The sequence below is a fragment of the Drosophila arizonae genome, chromosome 6 (assembly GCF_054131065.1).
Source record: "Drosophila arizonae isolate 15081-1271.41 chromosome 6, UAZ_ARI_1.0, whole genome shotgun sequence".
NCBI classification, from domain to species: Eukaryota; Metazoa; Arthropoda; class Insecta; order Diptera; family Drosophilidae; genus Drosophila; species Drosophila arizonae.
This window is the reverse complement of record NC_142926.1, coordinates 1,666,352-1,685,724: the sequence shown is the minus strand read 5'-3', so window position 1 is coordinate 1,685,724 and position 19,373 is coordinate 1,666,352. Positions and strand designations below refer to the sequence as shown.

Here is a 19,373-nt window from a genome sequence, read left to right as displayed (position 1 = left end):
TCTAAGTCAATTGCATTTTTTCCAGGTTCGTCAAGTATTCTTTTTATACCCTGAACCCATTAAAAATGGGAAATCAGGGTATAATGGTTTTGTAAAAAGTATGTAACAGGCAGAAGGAGGCGTGGCAGACCCCATAAAGTATATATATTCTTGATCAGGACGACGAGCTGAGCCGATAGAGCCCTGTCCGTCTGACCGTCCGTCCGTATGAACAAAAAAATCTCAGAAGATATATGAGCTAGAGAGCTGAAATTTGTGTTCTATGGTTAGTGCCATTATGAGCAATAGAGCAATAGAAGAAGAGAAATATCGGCAGAGTTAATTAAAAGCTGAGAAAGATAAGTTTGATTTTAAGAAAACAAGAGATGTACAAATAAAGTGAAGAAATAAAGGCCTCCCACGTTATGTTAAAAAACGGTTATGTGAATTGAAAACTTGAATTGAGACAAAATATCTGTGAAGAGGTTTTAATGAATTTTGTTTGGTTTGATAAAGTTTGGAGTTAGTAAAATGAATAAACAAGAAACTGTTGCCTACAAGTAGACGTGCAGATTGTCAGGTTGGTCGGAGGTAAATTGGTAGAGTACACTATTTTTAGACTACGCGCCAATACTCATAAGGTTCTGTTGAGTGATCAATGTTTCTCTATGTGTGATCAGATTGAGATAATGCTAAAATAGTGTGACGTCAGTAAATGCTTTTATCGAGCACTGTTAAAAGCCACAGTAGTTTGCCCACACTGTTAAAAGATACAGTGACGTCACGCTGGTAAATCATATATATATGTATATTTAAATGCTTTAGTAAACATTAAACCTTAGCCTGTAACAACTTTTAATGTACGAAAATTAGAATCTAAGGAATATTGAAATAAAACAAAATAAAAAGTTGAGTATAAGAAATAAAATATAATATTATTATTATATATATAATGTATGGATACTAACCGATGCATGAAGTTCCATCGGAAGTTGATCTAAATCCGGAAGGGCACTGCATTAGACTTTCACAGCGGTACGAGCCGTTTGTATTAATACAACGTTCATGGCTTCTGCACACCTTGTGCTCTTCACATTCGTTTATATCTAAATCAATGGACACTAATATCAAACAACTTACATAAAATAATATATATAATTACTTATCGATAGAATAAATGAATAGGGTGACCATCTGGGCCGGAGCTCATTCCGGGAATGTCAACAACAACCAACCAACCACAACACTCTCCTGCCCCCACGGCAAAAAAAAACATTTTTATACCCTGAACCCATTTTCAATGGAAAATCAGGGTATAATGGTTTTGTTAAAAGTATGTAACAGGCAGAAGGAGGCGTGGCAGACCCCACAAAGTATATATATTCTTGATCAGGACGACGAGCTGGGTCGATTTGGCCATGTCCGTCTGTCTGTCCGTCCGTCCGTATGTATGAACGCGTCGATCTCAGAAGATATAAGAGCTAGAGACTTTAAATTTTTTTTCGAGTTTTTATCTAAATTAATCGATAACTACTCCCGATATTTTATTATCGATTAAAAACCTTATCGAAAGCTAGTTATTTAAGTATATTTCCTACACCTTTAAAGCTAGAGCTTAAAAATTTTATATGTAGACTTATATATATTATAAAATTTCGATTTTTGTTGTAATTTGCCCTTCACCCCTATATCCACCCCATCACCCTCTCCTTTGTAAAAAGCGTATTTCAAGTACTAGAGACTTGTGATTTAAAATTTACATACATTTAAACATTATGATTATGATTATACTTATATGCGTTTTATACGATTTCGCTTTTTGTCAAAATTTTTCCTCCACCCCTATATTCAACCCCTCACCCTCACATTTGTAAAAGGCGTATTTCAAATACTAGAGACTTGTGCTTTGGCAAATACATACATGACTATGATATAATCACAATCTGAAAGTTTCATGAAAAAACTACAACCACAAGAGAAGTTATTAAACAATTAAGTTCCCTTAGTAAGCCAACACTGCAGCCAATGCGTGTTTACGCGTCCGTGCGACGCGAAAAATGATTGAAACAGCTATTGCTCGAAGGGTTCAGGGGATCTCGTAGTCGGGCACTCTCGACTAGAGCTTTCTTACTTGTTTTTTATTAATTTTTGACTGAACGGAATTTAATGAAACTTTCAGCATATTATATTGAATATTTGAGAAATTAAAAAAAAAAAGAAAAATCGTTCACAATTAGCTATAGAGGAATCTGATTTGAACTTGAATGTTTTTATTCGATAAAAAAATAACGGGATGATTTATCGAATTTTAAAAGCAAACTCGACATCCGCCCTTTATATACGGTCATTTAAAAAAAATCAAGTCTCTAGCTCGTATATCTTCGGAAATCGACGCGTTTAAACATACGGACGGACGGACGGACAGACAGACGGACAAGCCCAAATCGACTCAGCTCGTCGTCCTGATCACGCCTCCACGCCTCCTTCTGCCTGTTACATACTTTTAACAAAACCATTACACCCTGATTTCCCATTTTCAATGGGGTATAATAAAACAATAATTTTTTTTTTTTTTTTCCATATTACATAGTTATTAATTATTGTGTGCCAAATTAATAAAATCGCCCACTGTGCGCTGGGAACAGTTGGTAATGCTGAGGCCTGAGCATGCCAACTGGTATATGAAATACAGAGTGTCTGCAATAGCAGCATGTTACATCGCACGCAGCTCACGCGACAACAAGAGCCTACGCATAGGTGCGACATTCGATGCCAATGCTTTCAGGCGAAAAGCTACCAACGGGCTCGCGGTAGGTCTACTTTTCTCGAAAAACAATTAGCTTACCAGGCAGCTAGAAGACAGTTGAAGAAGGCCATTCGAGCAAACAAAAGAGAATGCTTCCTAGAGTTGTGCGACTCAGCCCTTGGGGCAGGGCATATATATAAGATAGTAGTTAAGAGACTATACGCAGGTAAACAGATACGGCCTACGGATCTTCTGGAGCTTAAATCGATTGTGGAAGCGCTCTTTCCAAAAAGATTAAGCTGCATTCATGCCCCTTCATGCCTCAACGAGCACCCACATTGTTTCTGTTACGGACGAAGAAATATTAGTAGCTCTTAGAAGTCTTAGATCTAACTCAGCTCCTGGGCCGAATAGGATCCCAAATCGTGCATTAAAGCTATCCCTCGCCTTGCTCCCAAGTACGTATGCCGAACTATACAATGTATGTTTAATTCAGTAAACGTTCTCTGCGGCATGGAAAATCCACAACCTGGTATTGCTACCCAAGGCTGGCAAACCACCAGACGAGCTATCTTCATACAGACCGATCTGCCTCTTAGACACCATAGGAAAGGTGTTTGAGAAATTTATCTGCTCTAGACTGGAGACTGTTAGTGCTAGCGCCGGAAGTCAATCACCAAATCAATTTGGATTCCGGAAGGCCCGGTCAACAATGGATGCTCTAGAAAAAGTTGTTGGCCTGGCAACTTCCGCCATCCAAGGCATCAAATGGAGGCACTGGACGAAGCAATACTGCATCATCGCGACCCTGGGCGTTAAGAACGCCTTCCACACAGCTAGTTGGAATATGATACTGAATGCGTTGTCACAATATAATATCCCTAAATATCTAAAAGAGACAATAAAAGTTTAGCAAAAACTGAAATTGTATAAAATGCATATAAATCTTCATTAAAAATTTGGAGACTCTAGCTTTAAAGTTGTAGGAGATATAATTTTAAAACTGATTTTCGATAAGGTTTTTTATCGATACAAAATAACAGAATGAGTTATCGATTTTTAGTGATAAACTCGATATCCGCTCTATATATATGGACATTTTAAAAAAATCTCTAGCTCTTGTATCTTCTGAAATCGACGCGTTCAAACATACTGACAGACGGACGGACAGGGCTAAATCAACTCGTCGCCCATTAGGACCGTGGCAAATCGCACCTGAAGATGTAGTGATATACATATGTCCGCTCACAGGGGGCGTGGCATACCGCAAAATTGTATATCTGCTAAAGTATAATAGGTAGAAGCTTTTGATAGTTAAGTTACTATAAACCAACTCTATCGATGAGACAACAAAATTTTTCCGCATATCGACATATCGAAAAATACCCTGTAATTTTGCTTGCTTAGATATATAATATTTTCATCGTAACATTAGCTCACTTTCAGAATTTTAGCATTCTATAAAAGATACTATTTTACCCGATTTTCATTGCTTCTAATGGGCATAAATATATCCGCCATAGATGTTTGACCTTTGGTGGTCAATGCGAATCTACATTACAAATTTCAGTATTCTAGCTCATCAACACACCCCTATTAGGCGTAGCGGAGAAATTTAAACACTTTATAAATTGAAGATATATACGATTATGTGTTCCAATTTCAAGCCTTTAGTTTCAACATCGCCGAATCAATATCGACGGACAGCAAGACGAACATAGCGCAAAACTAGTATACTCATTTCACTTTCGCGAATGAGTATAAAAATCCGAAATTCTATAATAATTTAATAAATATATTCGTAACTTTATTACCCTAATGCAATGGGTGAGACTTACCGACGCATGCGCCTAGATTATTTCTGTGAAATCCATCTGTGCAAGGCCTATGAGACAATATTGTTGATCCTAAATTAGTTGAAGTAGTGTCATAATTTAAAATTTTGTGAGCCTGGATTGATTCATAGTATTGATTTCGGTCTCTGGATGTGTTAGCTAATGGAGATGGAGTTGTTGTTATACTGCTTGTCGTTAATGTTGTATTTGTTGTTGTTAATTTCCTGTGGCATCGGAACGATCCTTTTGTATTATAACAGTCATAATTCAGTGGACAATTATGTGTGTTAAGTGCACATTCATCATCATCTGAAAATTTACAATACATTAAAATACAAACGAAAAATATATTATTTAAATTTACAATTATAGCTGAAGCCCATACAAAATTGGAAATAAGGGTGTTATAATAGATGCGCATATGTAATAGACAGAAAAGGGCGTGTCGGACCCCACAAAGTATATAAGTTAACACATCCGGCCAGCAAAAGTCAACGACTGCAATTCTGCACGATCAGCTGAATTGAGTCAATGCTTGGTGCCAACTGTACCAAACGCTGCGCCATGCTATCGCCAACATGCGCCTATGTGCCGCTGCGTCATTGCGACGTCGAAACATAATACAATCAGCATAATCGCTGATTCAGCGATTATAGGTCAGGGCTAGTTTGGTGTAAGAATATTTTGTACTTTAGAGTTTAGTTTGAATTTACCCCATAAAGGAACAAGTTGCGATTTATATTGCTGTTTTTACTCAGTGCGTTGCTCACGAGTAAACAGTAACATTATGAAATCTTAATTGGCGCCCAGCCGCGGTAAATCTAGTTACCCATATGCACACATACACGCACACACACACGCACACACACAGGCATACGTACGCACGCATAAGCACGCATTGGCTCCAGTGTTGGCTTACTATTGGAATTTAATTGTTTAATAACTTTTCTTGTGGATGGACTGTCTCTATGAAACAGATTATGAATATAACATAGACATGCATGTATTTGCCAAAGCACAAGTCCCTAGTATTTGAAATACGCATTTTTTATTAATCAGAGATATACACGAGTATGTGTTCCAAATTTCAAGCCTCTAGCTTCAATAGCGCCGAAACAGATTGCGTTCATACGGACAGACGGACAGACGGACGGACAGCAAGACGGACATTGCACAAAACCAATATACTAGTTCACTTTCGTGAATGACTATAATAATTCACTTTCGTGAATGTGTATAAAAAGTGGACGAAATTAGAAGCTAGTTTAAAAGTTTATCAGTGTCCGTACTCGAGGTGGAAGTGTTTAAAGATGCGGAAATAATTCCAGGTGTCCGATGCGATGAAACGGTAGATATAGTGAAATCAGTCCCGGATTTTGAGGGAAAGCTCTAGACTTATGTCTCATGGCGGAAAGCCGCACACACTGCATACAAAATCTTCGAAAGCTATGCAGGAAGCTCAAAGCACTAACAGGCACTGGGCAAAATTAGAAACAAAATAAAAGGCACTGCTGATTTGGTACTGTAATCTTATGGTACACCACTAAAGTTCAAAGCCATCATAAACAGACTCGATTTATCGTACGCTAATAAACGCCCTATTTATATAATAGAACAAGAGTTGTCCGTTCTACGACAGGGAACCTCAACAATAATACAGTACTATGAGGAAATTGAATAGAAATTAACACTGCTTATAAATAAAACAAGTAAGAAAACTCTAGTCGAGAGTGCTCGACTAGATACTACCCTGAACCCAACAAATAAAAATGCCCATTTAGTATGGCGGAAATTTCAATTTCGATGAATTTAAAAATATAAATAAAATACCAAACTCATTTAATAAAATATAAAAATATTTTGAAACAATTAAAAAAAATTAACATCAGTTGCATCGATCGGGATTCGAACCGCGACTTCTCGATCGAGCGTCACGCTGCTAACACACTAGGCCACCTCACTCCTGCTAGTGGCGCTGGCAAAACTCAAATAGATTCACTGCTGCAGCGCCATCTACCAAAACTAAACGAAGCTAACTGCTGATGTGATTCTAAGAATCTGCTAGAATAACCAAACTATTAAAAACGCACATAAAGTATAGTTAAAATTTCAATTTCGGTGTATTTAAAAATATAAATTAAATAGAAAACGCATTTATGAAAATATAAAAATATTTTGAAACAATTAAAAAAAATTAGCATCAGTGTTGCACCGATCGGGATTCGAACCGCGACTTCTTGATCGAGCGTCATCCAGCTAACACACTAGGCCACCCCACTCCTGCTGGTGGCGCTGGAAAAACTCAAATAGATTCACTGCTGCTGCGCCATCTACCAAAACTAAACGAAACTAACAGCTGATGTGATGTTTTTGTTGTAGCTGCTGCACGTGCGTTTGTTAATTGGCCAAATATTTGATTATTTTTTATTAATTTTTGACTCAACGGAATTTAATGAAACTTTCAGCATATGATCTACATATTATATTGAATATTTGAGAAATTTAAAAAAAAGAAAAATCATTCACAATTAGCTATAGAGGAATCTGATTTGAACTTGAATGTTTTTACTCGATAAAAACATAACGGGATGATTTTTCGAATTTTAAAAGCAAACTCGACGTCCGCGCTGTATATACGGTCATTTAAAAAAAAAATTCAAGTCTCTAGCTCTTATATCTTCGGAAATCGACGCGTTCAAACATACGGACAGACGGACAGACAGACAGACGGACAGGGCCAAATCGACTCAGCTCGTCGCCCTGATCAAGAATATATATACTTTGTGGGGTCTGCCACGCCTCCTTCTGCCTGTTACATACATTTCAACAAAACCATTATACCCTGATTTCTCATTTTCAATGGGTTCAGGGTATAACAATTGTGACATATGATTCTACTTTAGCTGCTTCTCTTAATGAAAGGTACAGAGCAGATGCACTGAGAGTTTATCTCAGGCACAAAGAAGTCTCTTAGTGATATTCTCTTCTCAACAAGTCCCAAGATTTGCCATCAGCTTTGGCTCTAGCACAGGAAGTTGAGTCTAATCCCGAACGATTTCAATTGCTAGTAAAAAGCTCAACACTACGAACAGAGAAAGCAGAAACAACCTATTATAGAAAGTAAATACCGAAATCAGGCAAAAACTCCATTTTATAAACAAAAACCACAATCCAATACACAGGCCCAAAACAGCAGAGAGTAAACCACATCTCACAAGAGGAAACCCCTGAAGACGCAGAACAAGAATATCAGGGAAAGGCAGAAACCGAAGTATCAGACATTGACGATGAGTATGAACTCCAAGAGCAACATTTTTTAGACATGGAACGATTGCAGGTAGGTCAATAAAGCTTCTCATCGATAAAGGCGCCTCAAAGAATTACATTAAACGTATTCCAGAATTGAAAGGCGTAATTAAAGTTAAAAACATATTTCAGGTTAAGTCACTTCATGGCTTTAAAGATAAATGTCGTATATATCTTTTCAATACTGAAACCACATTTTTCCTACTTCCAAACTTAACCGGCTTCGACGGTATAATAGGTCTTGATCTTCTTAATAAAGTAAATGCCACTTTGGACTTCAAAAATAAAATTCTAAATACTAATCCAATTTAGAAAGTGTCTAAATGTTAATTTCACAGAAATTGAAAACATAGAAGCTCATCAAGAAATTGAAAACAAAATTCAAAAAATTATGAGAGCAAAAATAGGCGTTTTTGCCGATCCTGACGAAGCTCTTTCATACAATACGAACATCATTGCCACGATTCGAACAGAAGATGAAAATCCAATCTACTCAAAACTTTATCCCTACCCATTGGGAGTAACTGACTTAGTTAACAAGGAAACGAACGACATTTTAAGGGATAATATTATCAGACCCTACGTCTACGTAGACGATGTAATCATATTCTCTGAGGATATGGAAAGCCATGTTCATCACATTGCTTGGGTATTAGAAAAACTGTATAACGCTAATATGAGAGTATCGCGAGAAAAGTCTCATTATTTTCAAAGAAAAAGTTGAATATCTTGGATTCGTAGTATCTCGTGGAGGCATTATAACAAATCCGAGCAAGGTAGAAGCAATTGGCAAATCTGAGCAGCCAACTACCCTGTTCCATCTCAGGTCATTCCTTGGTTTAGCAAACTATTACAGATGTTTTATTAAAGACTATGCAACTATAGCCAAACCATTAACAAACATACTAAAGGGTGACAACGGCAAAGTAAATGCCGGACAATCAAAAAGAATCCCTGTGAGCCCCAACGAAAAACAAAAGTTGGTCTTTGAGAAATTAAAGAGTATATTAGCTTCTGAAAATGTAATGCTCCTTTACCCTGACTATCAGAAACCATTTGACTTGACGACAGATGCTTCGTCCTCTGGCTTAGCCGTGGTTTTATCACAAAATAAAAAGCCGATAACCATGATTTCCCGGACTTTAAGAGACAATAAGCTAAATTTCGCCACAAATGAACATGAGCTACTTGCGATAGTGTGGGCTTTAAAATCCCTAAGAAACTATCTATACGGCGTAAAAAATTTAAATATTAACACTGACCACCAGCCACTTAGTACATTTACATTCTCAGATAAAAACAAGTAAGAACGTTGCAGTCGGGCGTTACCGACTGCGGAATACTCATTCACATCCCATCAACAATTTAGTAGTTAAGTTTCGTTCTAATACTGTAGAATATACAGGTTATTCCGATTTGCCACGCCCCAACTGGGCGTAGACACCTCATTTTTGGTCAGTTTTTAGAAAGAGATAACGTTACCCTAACTGCAAAGTTTGAATGCTTACCCTAAAAAAATGTGAAAATTACAGGGTATTTTTCGATATGCCACGCCCCTAAAGAGGCGTAAAAATTATTTTTGGGGAATCGATAGAGGAGGCTACCAGTAACTCAACTATCCAAATTTGAAGTTTCTAGCTATTTTACTTTAGGAGATATAAACTTTTGCGGTTTGCCACGCCCCCTGTGGGCGGACATATATCCGACAAAACTTTTTGGTCTTGGGTGATCAGTCCGAGTATATATACAAAATTTGAGGTCTCTGCCATCAATAGTGTCCAAAATATAGGAGAATTTAAAAAATCACTATATCTTCAGGTCCGATTTGCCACGCCCCCAACGGGCGTAGACTTATAATTTATCTTCAGACTTTATAGAATCATACCATTAGCTGACGTGCAAAATTTCAGCATTCTAGGTTTATAACTTTAGGAGATACAGTTTTATCCGATTTGCCATGCCCCCAATGGGCGTAGATATATCCGCCATAGCTCGTGATCTTGGGTGGTCAACGCGGACCTACATACCAAGTTTCAGCTTTCTAGCTCTTCAACAAACATGATTTCTGGTATATCGGAAAATGCATTTTCCGATTTGCCACGCCCCTAGTGGGCGGATCGGGAAAATTTTAACACTTTATAAATCGGAGATATACACGAGTATGTGTTCCAAATTTCTCTAGCTTCAATAGCGCCGAAATAGATTGCGTTCATACGGACAGACGGACAGACGGACAGACGGACGGACGGACAGACGGACAGACGGACAGACGGACGGACAGCAAGACGGACATTGCACAAAACCAATATACTGATTCACTTTCGTGAATGAGTATAATGATTCACTTTCGTGAATGAGTATAATAAAAGTGCGAAAATTAAAAGATGGAAAGCATTCATCGATGAGCACAACGCTCAACTTTACTTCAAGCCAGGAAAGGAAAATTTCGTCGCCGATGCTCTATCGAGACAAAACCGTTACGCTTTAGAAGAAGAAGTCCCATCAGACTTAGCCACTAAGCATAGTGAACTTTCATTGACATACACTATCGAGTCTACTGAAAAACCGATCGATTGTTTCGGGAACCAAATTTTGTAATTGTAATTGTAATTTCGAAACTCGAAACATCATTGTTGTCTATTACGCTCGCAAAAATACAAAATATAAACCCAACAATCCTTGACTCTAATGATCTAAGCCAAATTTTAAATGAGCACTCTACAAGTTTAACCATAACAGATTTAATTGAAACAGCTTACATTACAGTCTTGTTAGATCATAATTTTGTACACTTCCTAATTAAATATCCTAATCCTACAGTAATATGTAAGAAAATAACCTTGTTCCCTGTCCAACATAATAGAACAATACTTGATTTCGCTGGAAACAACATCGCGGACTGCAGAAATAAAATTTTACTAATCGGAAACTGCACCGCTTCCCTCACCACTACGTTTTGCAAGCAACTAAACTCATCAACCTGTGCGCAACAACTTCATTCCGGAGGTATGGCGCATTGCAACACTCGTCCCAGTCATCTAGAATCGTTAGTGGTAATTGATGACGGTATTATAATTATCAACGAAGAAACAATCATAATAGAAATGGACAATGGCACTAACAAAGTCATCAATGGCACACACTTGCTGACGTTTGATTAGGAGATTTATGTAAATGGGCCCCTGTACAAAAATACAAAAACATGGCTCAAGGCTCGGCAGTATCGGCTACTTTAAATATATCTGCCAACAAGAGATTTTGAGCATGCAGTATCTTCAAAGGCTGAACTTCCAGAATCTCCAACATATTAAAAATATCAACAAGTAAGAACGTTTCAGTCAGGCGTTACCGACTGCGGAATACTCATTCATACCCCATCAGCAATTTAGTTGCTAAGTTTCGCTCTAATTCTGTAGAAAATACAGTTCTTCCCGATTTGCCACGCCCCTACTGGGCGTAGTCACCTCATTTTTGGTCAGTTCTTAGAACAAGATAACGGTACCCTAACTACAAAGTTTGAATACTTACCCTCAAAAAATGTGAAAGTTACAGGGTAGGAGATATAAACTTTTGTGGTTTGCCATGCCCCCTGTGGGCGGACATATATCCAACAAAGCTTTTTGGTCTTGGGTGATCAGCCCGAGTATATATACCAAATTTGAGGTCTCTGGCATCAATAGTGTCCAAAATAAAGCAGAATTTAAAAAATCAGTATATCTTCAGGTCCGATTTTCCACGCCCCTAATGAGCGAAGACTTATTATCTTTAGACTTTATAGAATCATAACAATAGCTGACGTGCCAAATTTCAGCGCTCTAGCTGTAAAACTCTTGGAGATACAGTTTTATCCGATTTGCCATGCCCCCAATGGGCGCCATAGCTCGGGATCTAAGGTGGTCGGCGCGGACCTACATACCAAATTTCAACTTTCTAGCTCTTCAACTAACATGATTTCTGGCAAATCGGAAAATGCATTTTCCGATTTGCCACGCCCCTCACTAGTGGGCGGATCGGGAAATTTTTGACACTTTATAAATCGGAGATATACACGAGTATGAGTTCCAAATTTCAAGTCTCTAGCTTCAATAGCGCCGAAATAGATTGCGTTCATACGGACAGACGGACGGACATTGCACAAAACCAATATACTGATTCACTTTCGTGAATGAGTATAAAAAACGAATGCCAAAAAAGTTCTTTTCTTTTAACGAATAGTGAGTCTTTTAGCTCTTGCTTAGCTCTATAATTGGTGCTAAATCTGATTTTAGGCAAATGTTAGTTTTCAAGATAATCACAAAAAACCAACAGGTTCGCTTTTTAAATAAACAGTTCAACCTGAGATTTTAGCGAAGCCTTAAGTGACAATTTATTACGAATAATTTTAAGTGATTAGAAATTGGCACATCTTTACAATGTTTTTCATTTGATTCAAACGTATTGAGTAGTTTTTTTATACCCTGAACCCATTGAAAATGGGAAATCAGGGTATAATGGTTTTGTTAAATGTATATAACAGGCAGATCAGGGCGACGAGCTGAGTTGATTTAGCCCTGTCCGTTTTTCCGTTTGTCCGTCCGTCCGTCCGTCCGTCTGTCCGTCTGTCCGTATGTTTGAACGCGTCGATCTCAGAAGATATAAGAGCTAGAGACTTGAAATTTGTTTTTCCTAGGTTCGTGTATAGCACGCGCATATCGAGTTTTGCTTTAAATATCGATAAATTGCCGCGTTATTTTGTTATCGATTAAAAACGTTATCGAAAACCAGTAATAAATTTATATCTCCTACATCTTTTAAGCTAGAGTCTCCAAATTTTTTATGTGTACTTATATGCATTTTATACAATTTTGTCAAAATTTACCCCCCACCCCTAATTCACCCCTCACCATCACATTTGTAAAGGCGTATTTCAAATACTAGAGACTTGTGCTTTGGCAAATACATGCATATTCATGTTATAATTACGAAAGTTTCATGAAGATCGTATGTCCACAAAAAAAGTTATTAAACAATTAAGTTGTAATAGTAAGCGCACACTGCAGCCCATGCGTGTTTATGCTTGTGTGTGTATGTGTTTGTGTGTGTGTGTGGGTGTGTGTGTGTGAGCGTGTTTCTTGTGTAAGCTGAAAGACGCAAAAAATTATTGAAATAGCTATTGCTCCAAGGGTTCAGGGGATCTCGTAGTCGAGCAGTCTCGACTAGAGCTTTCTTACTTGTTATACTCTGAACCCATTTTCAATGGGAAATCAGGGTATAATGGTTTTGTTGAAATGTATGTAACAGGCAGAAGGAGGCGTGGCAGACCCCACAAAGTATATATATTCTTGATCATGGCGACGAGCTGAGTTGATTTGGCCCTGTCCGTCTGTCTGTCCGTCTGTCCGTATGTATGAACGCGTCGATTTCAGAAGATATAAGAGCTAGAGACTTCAAATTTTTTGTAAAATGTCCGTAATTACAGCGCGCATATCAAGTTTATCATTAAAATTCGATAACTCATCCCGATCTTTTTTTATCGATAAAAACCCTTATCGAAAACCAGTTATAAAATTATATCTTCTACACCTTTATTGCTAGAGTCTCCAAATTTTTTATATATGCTTATATGCAATTTATACAATTTCGGTTTTTGTTAAAATTTACCCCCCACCTCTAAATTCACCCCCTTACCCTCACTTTTGTAAAACGCGTATTTCAAATACTAGAGACTTGTGCTTTGGCAATTACATGCATATTCATGTTATAATCATAGTCTGAAAGTTTCATGAAGATCGTACGACCACAAAAAAAGTTATTAAACAATTAAGTTCTCATAGTAAGCGCACACTGCAGCCCATGCGTGTTTATGCGTGGGTGCTTGTGTGTATGTGTTTGTGTATGTGTGTGTGTTTCTTGTGTAAGCTGAAAGACGCGAAAAATGATTGAAATAGCTAGCACTCCAAGGGTTCAGGGGATCTCGTAGTCGAGCAGTCTCGACTAGAGCTTTCTTACTTGTTCTTAATATATTTTGTTTTATTTCGTTTTCTTTATTTTTCTTAATCTATTTTGTTTTATTTCTTTTCTTTATTCTTTCTTAACCTAGGTTAGTTTTAGTCAGGGTAGAGGTGACGTGTCAAATGAGACAATTTTTCCACCATATTATTATTTTATTTTTTGTTGTTTTTTTATGTAATTTTTTAGTAATTTTACATGAATAAAAGCATTAGAAATGATTTTCAATATATTCAATTAATAATTTATAATAGAATAGAGAAAATTCGAAGTATCATATTTCATTGCATAGCGTCTCAATAATAAGAACAAAATGTGCAATAGAAATGCTCAAAACAGAACTTTTGCACTTGTTCGGCTTTGTGTCTCAATATTTCGAGATGTATTATGATAAAATGTAAAATTGGTTTATATTAGTTAAGTTTGATGAATCAGTTAAAAAAAAATTTGTTTGCAGAACATGCTTTCATTGAAGGTTTTGGTTGCGGTTGACCTGTCTGAAGAAATGCCCATATATATTTAGATGCATTTTATACAATTTCGGTTTTTGTTAAAATTTACCCCCACTTCTAAATCTACTCCTTCACCAAGGCGTACTTTAATTACTAGAGACTTTTGCTGTGACACATACACGAATTTTAACCAATCTCCAAACTTCATGGAGATAGTCCATCGACAAGAAAAGTTAAACAATCAAGTTACATACCCTGATTTCCCATTTACAATGGGTTCAGGGTATCAATATACTTTAGATATGGATAACTGCTGTTACCTACATATATCGAAAAGCTTAAAGCTTTTAACTGTCAATGATTATATGCATTTGATTGCATCAGACTGCATCTTTCCTTATTCTTAGTAAATATTTTACTTACCATCACAATTTCCAGTACCAGCATTCAATGTATATCCCGTGCCACAAGATGTCCAACGCTATGAAATTTTTATAAAAGTATTTTTAATTGGGTGCTTTAATGGAAACGAAAAACAAATTGAAGTACCGTGCATATATATGACCCGATCGTGTTATCGCATCTTTGAGTTGGGAGGCAGTTGTGATTGTTAATTGAGCATTCATTTATATCTGAAGTAAGTGTGAAAACGGATGGTGCTTAGCGTTTGACAGCTACATATGTACATATATGATATGAAAATACTAACCAACGCATTTGTTCTGCGTTACATCCAAGCTATAACCAGGCAGGCAGTTGCAGTGGTAACTGCCCACAGTGTTCTTGCATTCCTGGTGCAAATCGTTTCTGCAAGAATTGGTCGTACTTTGAGCACACTCATCAATATCAATGCAGCTGCCATTTTTTAAAAGAAAGCCTGTGCCACATGTTTCACTGCTAATAAGATTACAGTCGTATCCTCCTGGATAATTTGAGCATTTATATCCTTTCTCACATGGCGACTGGATGCACTCATCATCGTCTATTCGATATATTATAATAGTCGTAAGGGTTTCAAATTATGTGCCGATAAAAAAAGTAAGAAAATATTGTTTAAAACAAAAACAAGTAAGAAAGCTCTAGTCGAGACTACTCGACTACGAGATCTCCTGAACCCTTCGAGCAATAACTATTTCATTCATTTTTCGCGTCTTTCTACTTACACAATACACACGCACAGACACACACAAACACACACACACCCGCACACACACACACACACACGCACGCACAGATTCCTATTTGAAACAATCGCGAAAACATTTTCATTATGCGCACCAACGCACAGTTGGACCTTTGCTCATTTTGCGTTACAAAAATAGCTTTGAACCAAACAATATATTTAAACAAGAAGACTCTAGTCGAGACTGCTCGACTAGGAGATATGTACCCTGAACCCTCTAATCTGATATTCTAATCAGTCTGCACTTCTTTTCGACACACATACATACACACGCACGTATTAGAACGCGTTATGCTAACTGCGCAATAAGCAGCGACTGCGCTTGGGCTGCGCTGTAGTGTGGGCAACATTATAAGAATTTGTTTGTTGAATAATTTAATGGGGGGTAAATTACATCAAAAATCGAAATTATATAAAATACATATAAAAGTACATTTAAAATTTGCAAGCTCTAGCTCTAAAGGTGTAGGAGATATAATTAAATAACTAGCTTTCGACAAGGTTTTTGATCGATAATAAATTATCGGGAGTAGTTATCGATATATAGAGAAAAACTTGATATGCGCGTGATATACACGGACCAAGGAAAAATAATTTCATGTCTCTAGCTCTTATATCTTCAGAGATCGACGCGTTCATATATACGGACGGACGGACGGGCGGACAGACAGACGGACAAGGCCAAATCGACTCAGCTCGTCGCCCTGATCAAGAATATATATACTTTAAGGGGTCTACCACGCCTCTTTCTGCCTGTTACATACTTTTAACAAAAACATTATACCCTGATTTCCCATTGATAATGGGTTCAGGGTATAAAAATGCTCATTTAGTATGGCTGAAATTTCAATTTCGATGTATTTAAAAATATAAATAAAATACCAAACTCATTTAATAAAATATAAAAATATTTTGAAACAATTAAAAAAAATAACATCAGTTGCATCGATCGGGATGCGAACCGCGACTTCTCGATCGAGCGTCATGCAGCTAACACACTACGCCACCTCACTTCTGCTAGTGGCGCTGGAAAAACTCAAATAGATTCTCTGTTGCTGCGCCATCTACCAAAACTAAACGAAACTAACAGCTGATGTGATGTTTTTGTTGTAGCTGCTGCACGTGCGTTTGTTAATTGGCCAAATATTTGATTATTTTTTATTAATTTTTGACTGAACGGAATTTAATGAAACTTTCAGCATATGATCTACATATTATATTGAATATTTGAGAAATTAAAAAAAAAAAGAAAAATCATTCACAATCAGCTATAGAGGAATCTGATTTGAACTTGAATGTTTTTACTCGATAAAAACATAACGGGATGATTTTTCGAATTTTAAAAGCAAACTCGACGTCCGCGCTGTATATACGGTCATTTAAAAAAAAATTCAAGTCTCTAGCTCTTATATCTTCGGAAATCGACGCGTTCAAACATACGGACAGACGGACAGACGCACAGACAGACAGACGGACAGAGCCAAATCGACTCATTTCGTCGCCCTGATCAAGAATATATATACTTTGTGGGGTCTGCCACGCCTCCTTCTGCCTGTTACATACATTTCAACAAAACCATTATACCCTGATTTCCCATTTTCAATGGGTTCAGGGTATAAAAATGTACGATGAAGTTTTTCGGAAAATTTTGTTTGTATAATTTTAAAAATTCCTTATTCTATTTGGTTAATTTTTTGTTTTATTAAAGTTTATTAAAGTTTCAAAATATTTGAAAAATTGATATAAAGTTTAAAAATCTTGCTTCGCCAATAATTTAGTTCGTCGCAAAGGAATTGACACTTTCGGAAATCGCAAGAATTTTTAATAGTTTGGAGAGCGAGGACGAATTCGATTTTTCTGATTTTGATCCAGACAGAAGAATTGGATGGTACGGATTAGGAAATTGATGAGCAAGATGAACGTGCTGATGTTGATGTATATGGAGACATCAAAAATTGATACCAAATAAATAATGGGAAAAAGAAGTTCTATGCTCGAAAAATAATTGCAGCAAAAAAAAACAGTGGTCCTACGCAACGCGTGCCAACTCGAATGGTACGGCAGGATGAATTTGGCCATTGGCCTTTGTGGGGTGAAAAACGAATAAGGTGCAAGTACCCGAAGTTATTTTCACAAGTAATGCGTGGGAAACGTGAAGTGGCCTTATGTTTCAACAAGGGAAACAATGGTTTTAAAAATTTCCACTTAAATTAAAATTTAATAAATATATCATTATGATAAATAGTCGTATAGTCATTAAAAAAATATAATATTATGTTAAATAGTTTAAGAATATCCAAATTAAATATTACGTTTTTCTAAATACCCAGAGAACTATCAGTAATTTTTCCCCTTCAGCACATCTGTTGCATATTTGCAACAAATCCTTTTTAGACTCATTCACGAAAGTGAAATGAGTATATTGGTTTTGTCCGTCTTGCTGTCCGTCCGTCTGTCCGTATGAACGCAATCTATTTTGGCGCTATTGAAGCTAGAGACTTGAAATTTGGAACACATACTCGTGTATTTATAAAGTGTTAAAATTTTCCCGATCCGTTCATTGGGGGCGTGACAAATCGGAAAATTCATTTTCCGAAATACCAGAAATCATGTTTGCTGAAGAGCTAGAAAACTGAAATTTGGAATGTAGGTCAACGTCGACCACTCAAGATCACGAGCTATGGCGGATATATCTCCGCCCATTGGGCGCGTGGCAAATCGGATAAAACTGTATTTCCTAAAGTTGTAAACCTAGAATGCTGAAATTTTACACGTAAGCTGATGTTTGAATTCTATAGATGTGTAAAAAAAAATTTTTAACTACGCCTACTAGAAGCGTGGCAAATCGGACCTGAAGATATAGTGATTTTTCGAATTCTGCTATATTTTAGGCACTATTAATCCTAAAGATCTGAAATTTAGTATATATACGCGGGTTGACCACCCAAGTCCAACGAGCTATGGTAGATATATGTCCGCCCATAGGGGGCGTTTGTGTGTGTATGCGTGTGTGTGTGTGTGTATGTGTGTCTTTATGCGTGTGTGTGTATGTATGCCTGTGTGTGCGTACGTGCGTGTGTGTGTGCGTGTTTCTTGTGTAAGATGAAAGACGCGCAAAATTATTAAAATATTTATTGCTCGAAGGGTTCAGGGGTTCTCGTAGCCGAGCAGTCTTGACTACAGCTTTCTTACTTGTTGTTTTTTTTTTTATACCCTGAACCCATTTTCAATGGGAAATCAGGGTATAATGGTTTTGTTGTAACAGGCAGAAGGAGGCGTGGCAGACCCCACAAAATATATATATTCTTGATCTTGATCTTGATCCGCCTGTCTGTCCGTCCGTCCGTCTGTCCGTATGTATGAACGCGTCGATTTCAGAAGATACAAGAGCTAGAGACTTCAAATTTTTTTTAAATGTCCGTAATTAGAGCGCGGATATCGAGTTTATAATTAAAAATCGATAACTCATCCCGATTTTGTATCGATAAAAACCTTATCGAAAACCAGTTATAAAATTATATTTTTTACACCTTTATTGCAAGAGTGTCCAAATTTTTAATGAGTGCTTATATGCAATTTATACAATTTCGGTTTTTGCTCAAATTTACCCCCCACCCCTATATCCACCACCTCACCCTCACTTCCGTAAAAAGCGTATTTCAAATACTAGAGTTATTAAACAATTAAGTTCTCATTGTAAGCGCACACTGCAGCCCATGCGTGTTTATGCGTGGGTGCTTGTGTGTGTGTGTGTGTGTGTGTGTGTGTGTGTGTGTATGTGTGTGTGTGTGTGTGTGTGTGTGTGTGTGTGTGTGTGTGTGTGTGTGTGTGTGTGTGTGTGTGTGTGTATGTGTGTGTGTGTGTGTGTTTCTTGAGTAAGCTGA

The 19,373-nt window shown here is 37.2% G+C and overlaps 1 protein-coding gene across 10 annotated transcripts in view; it reads right to left on the bottom strand.

The window, feature by feature from the left end:
* Nucleotides 1-19,373, bottom strand: part of LOC108617802 (uncharacterized) — a 47,329-nt gene that overhangs the window by 18,218 nt on the left and 9,738 nt on the right. For 6 of the 10 annotated variants that reach the window (XM_089472877.1, XM_089472880.1, XM_089472881.1 and 3 more), the window contains 5 exons: nucleotides 15,016-15,288; nucleotides 14,856-14,938; nucleotides 14,730-14,787; nucleotides 4,564-4,869; nucleotides 948-1,100 (listed from right to left, as the gene is read on the bottom strand). In XM_089472877.1, the coding sequence (XP_089329003.1) occupies nucleotides 948-1,100; nucleotides 4,564-4,869; nucleotides 14,730-14,787; nucleotides 14,856-14,938; nucleotides 15,016-15,288 (873 nt within the window). The remainder of the gene's footprint in view (nucleotides 1-947; nucleotides 1,101-4,563; nucleotides 4,870-14,729; nucleotides 14,788-14,855; nucleotides 14,939-15,015; nucleotides 15,289-19,373) is intronic. The other 4 variants (XM_089472882.1, XM_089472874.1, XM_089472873.1 and 1 more) reach the window with 3 other exon arrangements.